The 13,676-nt window shown below is 39.1% G+C and overlaps 1 protein-coding gene across 1 annotated transcript; it reads left to right on the forward strand.

Annotated features, from left to right (window-relative positions):
* Positions 1-7,235: 7,235 nt before the first annotated feature.
* dio2 (iodothyronine deiodinase 2) lies at positions 7,236-12,942 on the forward strand. Its single transcript, XM_087779831.1, has 2 exons — positions 7,236-7,715; positions 9,426-12,942. The coding sequence occupies exons 1-2, from the start codon at positions 7,491-7,493 to the stop codon at positions 10,014-10,016; spliced, it is 816 nt and encodes a 271-aa protein (XP_087635957.1). The 5' UTR covers positions 7,236-7,490; the 3' UTR covers positions 10,017-12,942.
* Positions 12,943-13,676: the final 734 nt, after the last annotated feature.

Below are 13,676 nucleotides of genomic sequence, written 5' to 3' on the forward strand. Positions count from 1 at the left end.
ACTTGCCACCCTTAAACAAAAGCATGTATTAAAATATATAACTTCTTCATTTGTAAAAATTAAAAAAGCCCACAAAAACACTATAACATAACAATTAACATTGAATATGCTTTTTCGATTTGAGGTGAGCAGAAGAAACAGATTAGATATTATGATTCCAGAAGTATGTTAGGATATCCCTTTGGTTCAGAAGTTGTTTTCCGTTGCCCATGACTATATGTTGAAATATGAAAGTATATAATGTATACTGATCATCTTAAAATCAGGATAAAGCACTTACGGCAGTCATTATTAATATTTAATTATACTCTTATATGTCAAATATTACCGGAACTGAGGCTGTGTCTTAGATGTTGACATGTTAATATGTTATTGCACTTTGTTCTTGTTTTTATGAATCTATTGTCTGTGTTGCTTAAGCTGGACAAACCAATTCCAGAAGGAGATCTCCAGAGGGATTAATAAAAATCCATCTATGCTAAAGAACCCTGTGTCAGTAACATAACTCTTATTAACCATTCTTATTTATTCTACCGCCCTGAAGGGGTGGTAAAACATTCACAAAATTTTACAACTCAATGTTGCAGCCAGGTGTCATAATCAGAACACCCCTTTAACCTCTTGCCACGCTCATCCTGGGTGGCATACTGTATCTCAGACGTCACAGTCACAAGTAGATCGGGAGCATATTGTGCCCATGACCAAGACCTTTAACTAAGTACGTACAAGCTCATGGCGTGAAATGGGTTGAAATCAGAAGAAGTCAAGAGGATAATTACGTGTCTGTTGTTCCCTGATTACACAAATAATGAGAATATGCTGTGGTTTTAAGTATGCCTCACTGATGGAATCTTGGCTTTGCATTATTTGCAGATTTCTTTCTTTTTTGCAGATTTGAGTTATCTCCTTTTATTTTACCAGCAGTTAAATTCATTTGATCAGTCCTGGAAAAGTCAATTGCATTGTAGCGCATTGAACTGCTCTTCCTAATCTGTAAACAATGATGTGGGTGTGTATGTGTGTGTCCCAAAAAGTGCAGTTTTATTCTTTGCTCACACTGAAACATCACTCATCATACATTTTGATTACTTTATCACGGAGGGTCTCTGTCTGGAACCGTCTTCACTCTTCATTATAGATTTGGTCCGGATTGTGGCCTACCTAATATAACTGTGTCCTGATTTGTTGCATATCTAAACTGAACTATACACCCACATGCGTCGTCTCTCATCTTTCAAAGCTATAACACTTTTTACCAAGTTAATGTAAACAATGATTTCTAGTGTCTATCCGGAATACTGGCAGAGAGCACAGTTGGACTCCTTGACCCGTCGTGTCAGACGGGCAGCAAACAACCAAATAAATAGAGACTGGTTTGTTTCATTGATGCTATCAGATATGTTTGATCAAATGGTCAACGTGTTCCTGTGAGCTTATTTTCCTGCCAGGAGATGACCAACACAGAGCCTAGTAATACACAACTTCTCTGTTGTACATTATATTTTTAGAGATGAAGAAAGTCTTTAATAGAACTTAATTAAATTAAATAAACTGGATTAATTTTATAGATTTGACAGAGAATAAATGTAATTATTTAGTTCATTAAATAAATATTCAATTCAATTGTATTTATAGTGCAAATTTATCTCAAGACATTCTTACAGTTTAAATAACACTTTCGGGCAGAACCACTCTTAGTGTGAAAGACCCGCTTATGCATAAATGCTATTGGCCAATAAGAATTTACAGTTATGTCACGTCTTAGATCAAAATGGAGCAGATTCTAAAACTGTGCCTGCTGCCGAGACATGAAGGATTGGACTCCTCAATAGAATTATTGCTCTAGTTCAGTCTAGCTACAGTTCTGAATAATTACCGGAAGTTCTTAGTTTTTTCAATGAGTAAAGATACAATAAAAAAAGTAACTCTTCTTTCTAATAAATTAATTGTTGACAGAAACATTCCTGTTTCCCCACTGGGATTTAAGCCTGTAATGTCCTACTCCATAATCATATTTACTACTATTTATTTTTTTCGCCTCCACATCCTCTGACACATAATTTCAGCCTTCTTATTTCAATATAACTGCACCTGGGTATTTCTTGTACTGCCTCATAAGAAGGTTTCTAATTACATGCTTGTCTTAAACAAGATACATATCCCCTCTGGCAGGTTTATGACCGGCTTATTAATTCCATATCCTTGATTTTACCTGTTAAAACACATCTGCTCACTGATTATCTGCAAATGTTAACTAGCGCCTATGTGTCATTGCTCTCGTTTACTAGTGATGAGCAAATGTCCCCAAAATTTTTACAAGAAAAGAGTGTTCATTTTTCACAATGTGTGTCAGGACATAAAGGTGAGGATGTGCCTGAACAATGCTCCTAGGGAAGGGAAAGGTGTGATGGTTTCATTCTGGTCTTCCTTCAATAGATAGCTGTCACCACTTGTGGTCTGTACAGTTGTGTGTCGGGTAAAGAGGTTCCAAAAATCAAACTTGAAAAGTACACACCTTCTGGTCTATGTTGTCCTGAAATATAATCTAAAACTCATAGATTTTAAATATGAGTTAAAAATAAATTTGAAATAGATTTGTTTTATGCTCTTCCAGCTTTCCTTCTTGGCTTTTCTAAAATTCTCAGCAAGTAAATGGATTAGATGAAATTCTCCATGGCCCAAACCTCCCCGAAGTGCCAGATGTGTACTCGGTAAACACTTTTATCAGCCTGAAAATACATATTAAACAAGCATGTTGATGTGTGGCTGATCCACAGATGTTGATAAGTAATTTCTACACACACAAGCCCCAAATTAGTGTTTTTGCAAGTTCACCAGCAAGTGTGTGAGAAGTGATTGATAACAAAGTTGAACGCTGACATCAATAAAAATGGACAAAAATAAGACGTCATCAACTTCACTCAGTACTACATTCAATCAACAATCGTTATATATACAACAGGAAGCAGGTCTGAGACAGCCATTTTAGGGTTAGACTGGACTATTGCCGTCTCTGTTCACCCTTCAACCACTCTCTGTGTAAACACAGCTATCAGCAAGTGTGTGCACATGATATAACCTTACACACTGTTACTGAGGGTTAATTAAACACATGATGTCTGCTGTGCAGAGTGAGTGTCTGAGCCTCCATGTCCTCTTGCATAAAGTTTACGGTGTACAAAACACATATACACGTATGCACCACACGTATACACGTAGATGGAAAAGTGACCACACAAGTCAAATTCAATCAAAAGTTTGACTCAAAAAAGAATCCCTTCATGTTGGTAAATAAGTTTAATTCAGAAATTAATTCACTCTCAAGTCACATGTCAGTGGACAGGACACACTGATCACACAATTGTACACAATAAAGTAGGTGTGGTAATAGTTCAAATTGAAAATAAAAATTTCACTAATTTTCTACTCAGCCTCATGTCCACTTAGATTTGGGATTATTTTCAGAGAGCGTTCCTTTTTATAGTTATAGGCAAAAATGCAATCTTGATTGTGCTTGTATGTAGTCCAAGAGGTTTTTAAGACTATGTAGAGTTTCTAGGAAGATGTTTCGCCTCTCATCCGAGAGGCTTTTCGATTCCAACTAAGCTGGGGTTTAGGAGCCAGTATATATCCTGCTAAGAGGGAGGAGCAGAGACCAACGGGGAGGGGTTTGGAACAATGCATGGACTGAAACCCATCAGGGTAGAAACACATTAGTGTGCTGAGGCCCGATGAGGGTTGTTTACACCTGGGGAGGGTCATATGTAAAGTCCATGTTGTATTAAAGCCTCGGAATGGAGAATTAAATAACTGCTGCCTGAAGAATTTCCCCATTTAAACACTTGCCTAGCAGCTAGCCTAGCAGTGTCCGGTAAAACAAGCTTAAATGTAGACTTGTTTAAGTTAAGAGAGGGAAAGGGCACAGGCTGGTAGCCTAAAGCTGCGATCTAGAGGGACATGTCGCTAGCTAAAGATGTCAATGAATTGTGGACACACTTGACCCACGGAAGGCACCAAGAGGCAGAGTGATGAGCCGAGAAGAGCATAGAGCAGTCTTCGGCTTAGACTCAAGACTAAGATTTATGACGAAAGGAAAACTGTAGGCCACAGTACGAAAATATGTCAACAAGAATCCTATGATGCTTGGATAGCATATTGACACAAAGTTCGGCCTTCTCTAGGGCTGAAGAATATAACACTATTACCTGGGGAGGGAGTCCAGGGAGATGTGGGACCAAGGACAACTAGGGACCAGGAGTGTCTAGAAGACTGGCAGAAGAGGCTGGGATGATTTTTCTCAGGCACAGAGACTGAAGCTTCTTGGAAGTGTTGTCTGCCTCAATAGTCAATTGAAAGGAACATTCTGTAGAGGTGAGCTGATTAAAGGGGTCGGCGTAGCAAACACATACTGATGAGTACAATAGAGGACCAAGATCAATTTAGGAGACGCAGAAATCAAAACATTAGTTGCCCCTTGACACCGGCCAACCTCAATGCCTCCTTAAACTGCACTCGGCAAGATTGAGAACAATGTGTCAGAAGACTTTAACTGCGATGTCGTGGGTACATGTGACACTCAGACTCTCCGGGCGGATTGTCCACACGAAGAAAAGAGCATCATTATAATAATAGCTAGAGAGATTTACTGGGTCATGACTGTTTTACACAATATTAAATCATAACAGAGAAGACTTTGACCTGCACATCTCAAACTATTACTTTTTACATCAACTTTGAAAACAATGTTGTTCATCTCTGAAAAAGTAGACCCTATGAAAAAGAGAAAGATGACAAGAGCAAAAAAGATTTTGTGACCCTTCTTCCCCTGGGTCACATCCTCTTTGAAACACTGTGAAAAGGATCCTTTCACATGATATAGAGTAGTTTATACAAAAACTATAGTGACCGGTCTGGTTGCTCTCCAAAGAAAACCAAAAAGTGAATGTAAAGTACCCGATGAAGGACAAGACTGGCCACAGGGCTCTGAGTCAGTCTCTTTTCATCCAATAACAACAGTTATTCAAAAGCATACACAGGCTTTGGATGTTTTTAAACACTATTTCCTCACTCTCAGATCTGTTACAGCAGCATTTTTTTTTATTAAATCCTATTAAGTCTGCTCGGATACAACCAATAGACTTTGATGTATCCTTAATTATCCTTGATTTCAGCATGCTGGGGTGAAGGCAAACAACCAGACGTTGAATATTAGGTAAAAAGGGAAGATCTGGCAAGAGGTGTACATGAGATTACATTTATTTGGTATGATTTAATTAAACGACTGCATGAATGAATAAAGGGGAACAATTTAATGCGGATATGTCTGTGACTTCCTTCTCTCTTTTCATGTTCCTCCCGTCGATTTTCTTTCCGAATTTGAATCAGAAATGTGTGTGTTTTGTGTGTATTCCTGCCAACTAACTGGGACAGAAAAAAAAGGAAAGTTGGATGTTTCTGTATTAGCTAGGTGAAGCAGATGAATGACAGATTAAGTCTTTCTTTAAAGTAATTTTTATTTATATTATATATATAAAACACATGAACCAACGGCAGATACTTTGTCAAATTGTGTCAGATTGTCTAAACTTGATTCATAAAACATGTTTTATTCATTAATAATAAACTATAGTTAAAAAACTGTATATGGAAAACCAATGCCAGAAACAAGAATCAGTTCCAAGTGTGAATTTTAAAGTATTTTTTAAATTATTACTAAAACATTAATGGAATGACTTAAAAGCCTATCATGAACATTGGGGTCAACTCCATACTGCCTCAACAAAGCAAGCCTAATGTTTGCCAACAGAGCCACTAGGCCTGCAGCATCTTTCCTGTTTAGGGACACATTGTTACCATTTGATCCCAAATGTGCCAGAGAGTTCTTAAGAGCTTAACGCATGCCTGAGCAATCTAGTGCGTCTGTATCACGAGAGCTGAACACGCAGAACATCATATTCTAGTGCTGCCAGGCCAAAGAGTGTCGCCTACCAGCATGTGTGCTACCAGCCCGATCTCCATTCTCAGCCTATCACACAGGAGAGACAAGGTGGAAACAGAGCAGGAGATTATGTCATCGGAAGCAGGCGCCAAATGAATACACACAAAAAAAGTGCTTTTGATGTTCGTTCAGCACATTTGGGGACACAAAGTCTAATGCACGCAACCTCAATAGCTTCAATTGTGCACCACATGACCTCGTTCTCCTTTTGGCCTCAAAATGTCACATATGTGTGGACCAGATATGTGCTGCTCTGCAGAGGAGAAGAACGATAAGTTCCAAAAAGAGGAGCTGTACGATCACTCATTTACAAAGCTGAAAAAAGTGATGCATGAATTCAAATTTCTGATTCATGTCCTTCAAGATTAGACAGTTGTATTAATTTATTATTCAAGTTCTACAGCAAAGCAACTGGGTGACGAATTCTATTTTTACACAACTAGTTTTGTGTATGTCTGTGTGAGTTTGCATCCGTGTGTGTGTAACCTTGTACCAAAGGTCCAGGGTTTTTCGACACATCCTTCATGATTTCATATTTCCTCATTTGTCAAAAACATTTATCAGAACTAAACCTTAAACCAAATGTTTAAACAACTCCAAAATCAACACAACATACACTAAGTAACTAGGAGCAGGGCGATTATTTTCAGAATAATCTGTTCCTTTTTAGAGTTATAGGCAAACATGTTGCGTCTGGAGGTCACTTTTCTTCGTCTTCATCTTCGACCATAAGACTCACTCAAAAACATCAGAATACATCTGCGGTGCTAGTCTCTTACATTTCACATCTTGTATTGAAGCATGAGAAATTGTTCAGAAAGAAAACGTAGATAAGTGCATGAAATTCTTTAGCCACAGACTCTAGGTCAAAGTTGTACATGTGCAGTAGTTCCTCTTCAATGCCAATAGATCACCATTCAGCTCCGGCCTACTTCCAATCCGTGTCTTGTAATTTACTTTATTTGCTGATAACACAATTTATTTTGTTTTCCATGACAGTAGGTGGTGCTATTCAGCTGCCCCAATGCATTTTCGAACTGCAGAATTAAAAAATAAAATAAAATGAAAAAAATATTTTTCAAAATAGAAATGACAGTGCCTTAGAATGCCTGACTGCAACATAACTTAGTATTTGTATTATTATTTTTAAACAATAAATGTGCAAACGCATTTCGTGTGTGTGCTTGCACGCACGTGCGTGTATGCGAGGTTCACACCCACACAGTAGAAGCTCGGCGTCGTGGATTATCAAGCGTCCGTCTGAGTCAATGGAAGTGGGCTCAGGGCGGCCCTGGAACATCTGTTTCTGACCATTGTAAAAAAAAAAAAAAAGAAAAAAAAAAGGCGCTGGTGTTCCGGTGGGCTTGAACCACTCGCTGAACACACCCCCATGTCATGAATGAGGTGGAGAGCTCGCGACCGCGCGTGGAAGTGTGAGATGACGGACGGTCCGGAGTGAGCACTCGTGTTCCCACAGTCTGCGTCCAGGATCATGGGGGTGGCCAGCGAGGACCTGCTCGTCACACTCCAGATCCTTCCCGGGTTCTTCTCCAACTGTCTCTTCCTGGCGCTGTACGACAGCGTGGTGCTGGTGAAGCGCATTGTGTCGCTCCTGAGCTGCTCCCGGTCCGCCGGTTCCGAGGACTGGCGCCGTATGCTGACCTCCGCCGGACTGCGCTCCATCTGGAACAGCTTCCTCTTGGACGCACAAAAGCAGGTACAACTTGTTTTTTTTCTTCATCATGAGCGCTTTGTGAACTTGGAACAGAACTCCGTGTTCCCAGCCGTGGATCAAAGTGGATTTCGATTTGGACTTGATTCTGGCTGGTTGTTATTGACCGTCATTTTTTTGTGTCCCGATTATTTCCGGAAGCTTTGACTCTAATGCCAGCTCAATATTTTTGGGCATGAGATCCTATTTCATTAAAATAATCTGCCACTAAATTACTTCCAGAACAACAATCTGTGATCCAGATCCCCACTGACACACTTTCCAAACAATGATACATATTTGTGTAAATACATTTTTGTTTAAAAGCAGTGACAAGTTGTTTTTTTTTTACCATGGAAGCCAACAAGTAAACAAACGCATTTAAAACGTACACTTATCTATAGTTGTATCAAGTGAAAGAACAGGCGGATGTGTTTTTCAGCTGAGCTTAAAGCATCAGAAATATGTGCAGAAGAACAGGTGGTGTTATGCTTGCAAACATTTGACCACTGAAGGTTGATTCATGTCTGTGTTTAGCAGCTTATACAAACTTATCATGAATAACATTTGATTTTAGAGATGATCCTTAACATACATGTCAATAATAATAATCAGAATTTCCAAAATGATTTATTTATTTTACTCTGCAAAGTTGCTACTGTTACCAGCAAAAAAATAGAAATTGATTTGGTCTCATCTTCGGGAATTTTTTTTTGGATTGTGTTGAGCCAGGCCACATGTCAGACACCAGCCTGGGCTGCATGCCAGGCAAGTCTTCTTTTGAGCTAGGGTTGGTCACTTAAATCTGATTGTTCAAAGAGCCCGCGACACGAACCTAAACTCAAAAGTTCACGTCTACGATTTTTATATATTTTTTTATATACAAAAACAAATTCACTAGTGATCGATTTGTTTGTTCTGCTCAACAATCTGAACTCTTAAGTCCAAACGTTTGAGTTCATACGTTGCAGGTTAACATGATTTAGTTGGGGAAGTCCTTTGGTTAGTCAGGTAGTAAGAAAGTTGTTATAACTTATTTACAGACTGTTGTTTCTCAGCTAATATCAATAGTGTAAGTCAATGTTGAGGAATGTTCAGGTTAGATGGCCTCCGGAAGCAGAGATTCGAGTTCCTCCTCTTAAGGATGGATGTATGCAGAATAAAACTTAAAAAATAGTCACTAAAACTTACTTACTGACATAAAATTTAAACACTGCCACAAAAAAACTACAAATACTTCTTCACAACATAGGTCTCTACCCCCTCTTTTTTGTATCCGCTCCAAAGGTGCAGCCCGTCGTTACACTTTCATGGCAGAAGCTGCAAAAAAGAAAACGGAATGGAATACTAAATTTTATTTCACATTTTATCTTTCCCATCAGCCGCACCAGAGGACGTTTCATAGGTTTGGTAGTGCATTGTGCTCTCTTTAGGACCCTAGCATAGAGTACTAAGAAGTAGTCTGAGTCTGGATGGTTTATCTGACCCTTTTGGCAGTGAAAATGTCTATAAATGGCTACCTGAGATAAACCTAGGTGGAGACATGCCATTCATCCAAGGTGACCTACTAGGCAAACCAACAAACTGGTTCTTAAATTTGTAATATTTAACATTTGGTATGTAGTCTGAAAATGGAATAAATGCAAATATTTCCTGTAAAGAAGTCACTCTTTCCTATGTTGTAAGCTCTCTCTCTATTTTTCTCTCTGTTTTTAGGTCAAGCTGGGCTGTGAGGCACCAAACTCGAAGGTAGTCAAGGTTGTGTCTGACAATTACAGTTGCGGCAAGGTCAGCAATGGAAGCCACCTTCCCCTGGCCTCCGTGTCCCTGAACGGAGACGAGTGTCGCCTCCTGGATTTCGAATCCTCAAATCGCCCGCTGGTGGTCAACTTTGGCTCGGCCACCTGACCCCCCTTCATTGGCCACCTGCCCGCTTTTCGACGGCTTGTGGAAGACTTCAGTGATGTGGCGGACTTTCTGTTGGTGTACATTGACGAGGCCCACCCCTCTGACGGCTGGGTGGCGCCCCCTATGGGCGCTTGCTCCTTCAGCGTACGGCAGCACCAGAGTCTTGAAGAGCGTGTTGGAGCGGCACGCAAGCTCATAGAGCATTTTTCCTTGCCTCCTCAGTGCCAGCTTGTGGCTGACAGCATGGACAATAATGCTAACGTGGCCTATGGAGTGTCCAATGAGCGTGTCTGCATAGTCCAGCAAAGCAAGATCACCTACTTGGGGGGAAAGGGGCCTTTTTTCTACAACTTAAAATATGTTCGTCAGTGGCTAGAGCAGAGCTATGGGAAACGATAAAAACTGAAAACAGAACGATTTTTGTACAACTGTGAGGGCAGCACTGTGGACCAGCTTGTTTGAGGAGTGTTCCGACCCAAAAAGAAGGAGAAGGAAAGTTGTTTAGATGAACTTGCAGGAAAAAATGTTTGAAAGTGCTGTTGCTGCTACACTAATATTAAGATAAGGTGCACGCTGTCTAGTCCTCCAAACGCACATACATGTGGAGGAGTGTTGAAAGTTGATATTTTATATGAACTAAAATAATTTTTATAGACATTTGGTATTAAAATATTTTATAATGTTGATCCCTCATTTTGAAAAGACACTTTTCACAATTTTTTGATATATTGAAATGCACACTTCTTACCTTTGAGACAGCTTTAATTTGTTAAGATATTATAATGAAAAAGAAAATCTTTCCACTGAAGAAATTTGAATCTTCAATGATTTGAATGATTTTTTTGAAAGTTGATGCTTTCTATGTACCAAGAATGCCCCTTCCATGTAAACAGCAATATCCCATATGTCTTAAACTCCAACTCTGGCCACCAAATGATTTCCAAGTAGATTAGTATTTATGTTGATGTAGTTGATGTAGTGATATATATATATATATAATGTATGTTTAAGAAAAGATTGGAAATTATCAATGTCAATAATTAAACAGTGACTAACAATGAGAATAAAAGTGACATAAAAAGAATTTAAGGGAGTGGGCGGTGAAGGACAAACACAGAGTACATTTTGACAGTCTGTGCCTGCAGAATGAAAAAACAATGTTCCTGTTACAAACAGTTTGGTCAATATACATTTTGTTTGACCCACGACATAGACTGTTCCCTTGAGCGATTCATTTGATACCGCTGTCATTCAGAGGGATCAATAATGTTTGTCCGGGTTGTTTTACTTTCCCATTTCCACCTTTTTGGGATTTTGATCTGCTTCCTTGCCTGCTAACGTAAACACATAGTTCTATGATGTTTTGATGATTTCTTTGATACTAATGAAAAAAACAGGTCTTGCAAAACAATAAGATGACAAGCTGAATACAATTCTAATATTATTTTAATGATTATTATTAAGAATAATAGTTACAAACACGCTAATAAGCTTAATACAATGAATAGGAACCGAGTCTGTATGAGTCATCTTTAAATATGCAACTCTATTTTTTCTAACTTTAAATGTTTTTTTTACTCACTTCATAAGTGTTGTTCAAGCAGCATTGCTATGTTATCGAAAGATTATGTGAGAGCTGATCTTGTGATGATATTTCTCTGACTCGAAAAAGTCTTAATCTGTGAACAGTGATTTTTAAGGATAGTTGCTGTAAGTGGAAGGGAAAGACGTGACAAATGTTTTTGGTCATTCATTTGGGTTTATTAGCCTTGAGCATACTAAGATGAAGGCTCTGTGAATGGATTTAAGGTCAAGATTTAAGAGTCCTTATGGTCATTATCACAAAATTATGTTGAGGCTCTTGAATTAAAAAAATATAAATATAAATAAATAATTCACAAAACAACAAAGAAAAGAGTCAGTGTAAAATGTCTAGCAAACCTTTCATGTTCAGCTTTAGCTTTTTATGTTCTCACAGATTGTTTCAGGATCATTTGCGGTTCTAATTCAACTTCCTCATTCATAAGTTTGTCCAGAGATCACCCTATTGGCAGGGAACCCGCCAGAAGAGACCGGTTGTCAAGCTTAATTAGGGCTTAACCGGGTCCAAATCGCCTTCCTCTTCCCTTTCTTTTCAATATTATACGTCCGTCCCGTCACTTCCTCGACTCCTCCAAGGAGAAAGATTCACTTTGTTCACTTTAGTTAGATTTTCCCACTGACGTCTTCTCTACTCTCGAAAGTTGCCATTGATGTTTGTTGTTGATGAGGTGAAGAGAGGTTGGGCATACAAAGCACCACTTTGACCCCAGAGACGCGGCTAAAAGCCCGTCCAGCCTCTGATTTGGATAAAACCACAAAAGCACTTTGGTCAAGGTTAGAAAATGAACCCTGGTCCAAAAGGGACTTAAGGATAATTGGACCTAAGCCAAAATCGGGTCAAATAGAGAGAAAAGAAATACGGACAGAGGCTAAACACACATTTATGATGGTTGGCTAATAACTTTGTAGCACTTTAGTGTTTTGCACAGAATTTTGTTGTAGCTTATTCCTAATCCAAGTTTAGATCATGTCTTGGAAGCCAGGACCTTGTGAAGGACCAGTGCTTGACATGTGTCCTCAGAAATATAAAATGTCTTAATGTTAAGAATATAAGTTTCATCTAGCTGTCAATGTCTGTGGATTAGCACCAATGCAAGAGGCAGACGCTAACATGTGCTCACTGAGACACACAATATGACCAGACAATGTTAATTATTTATTTCTTCACTACTGAGAAATGTTTCCAAAATTCTGACTGACCGACTTAGATAGTGTGTCTTGTTGATATTAACAATGGAACTGTGTCTATCAGACGAATTTAAGTTGTTGTCAAGATCCTTTCAGAATATGATAATATTTTGGCGATTTTCTTCTTGAAATTTTTTATATTGTTCAAGCCACCTCTGTGTTCTCTCATGTCTGCTTTAGCTCAACATAAAACTCATCTTTCTTTACATTCTTTTTCTATTTAAGTGTTTTGAGTGTTTCAGTCAGAGAGTGTCGAGGATGCTGAGACGGTGTGTCTCACGAACAGATTTGGCATCACATGGATCTTCTTGTCCCGTCTTCTGTGCTGCAGGCGTGTGAATGAAGACCTGGGATGAAAGAGTTTCGGCTCGTCCCTGGTTGGAGAGTACGGTCACACCTGCTCCACGGAGGACAGAATGATGGTGTCAGTGTCACGTCTCGTAAAATGTTTTGTTTGTGTTGTCGATGATTAATTGCTGCTTAGTTGTGTATTTTTTTTAATATAGTGTTAAATAAAGATAAAGAAACCACTGTTTGAAGTCGCTGTCCTGCCTCTTTTTTCCCTAAAGTTTAAAGGGTCAATTCCATATGGAAATAATATCCATCAGGCTATTTAGGTCAATTAGAGGCGTAACGAGAGGCAGTGGGCACGTTCTGTGAGAAAATCAGGACCTTGAAGTGTAAAATCTGAACCTCACAAACTCCTCTGGCTAACCCCCTCTTCATCCAGCCTGACCTTTTGTTTACACTTCTTAACACATTAATCCACAGAGCAGACTGAGAGAGTACAATTGCGTTGATCCTTCTTTTCTCCCCTATAGTTAGTTGAAAGCTTAGACTTGAAAAAAAATACCTAGAAAAATATTGTCTTGTCACGTCCAGAATGAGGTTTGAGGGTCACACATTTTGGCAATGCCCCTTTAAAGTGTAGACAAAAACCTGGTGAGCTTCGAACAGTAGGACTTTATTTAAACGTCAAATGGATCTGAGAGTACGACAGGATACAATGTTGGAAAGGAAGAGACGAATTAGCAACACAGATTGCAGAACCAAGGACAAGAAAGACATTCTTTGAAAAAGTTTCTATAGCATCAATGTACATTTCCGGCTGAACTTTCACTCACTCTCACACACGTACATCAAGTTTGCTATATGTTAACAGCCTGATTTCATACCAGCTTAGCTCTCCATCTAGGATCACAGATACCAGACATGTTGAATCAGTTCGGCCCTGGCCGCTGGTCCAGTCTGGTGTTACTTCAACGTATC

Source organism: Callionymus lyra, chromosome 18 (genome assembly GCF_982586985.1).
Source record: "Callionymus lyra chromosome 18, fCalLyr1.hap1.1, whole genome shotgun sequence".
In the NCBI taxonomy this organism is placed as follows: domain Eukaryota; kingdom Metazoa; phylum Chordata; class Actinopteri; order Syngnathiformes; family Callionymidae; genus Callionymus; species Callionymus lyra.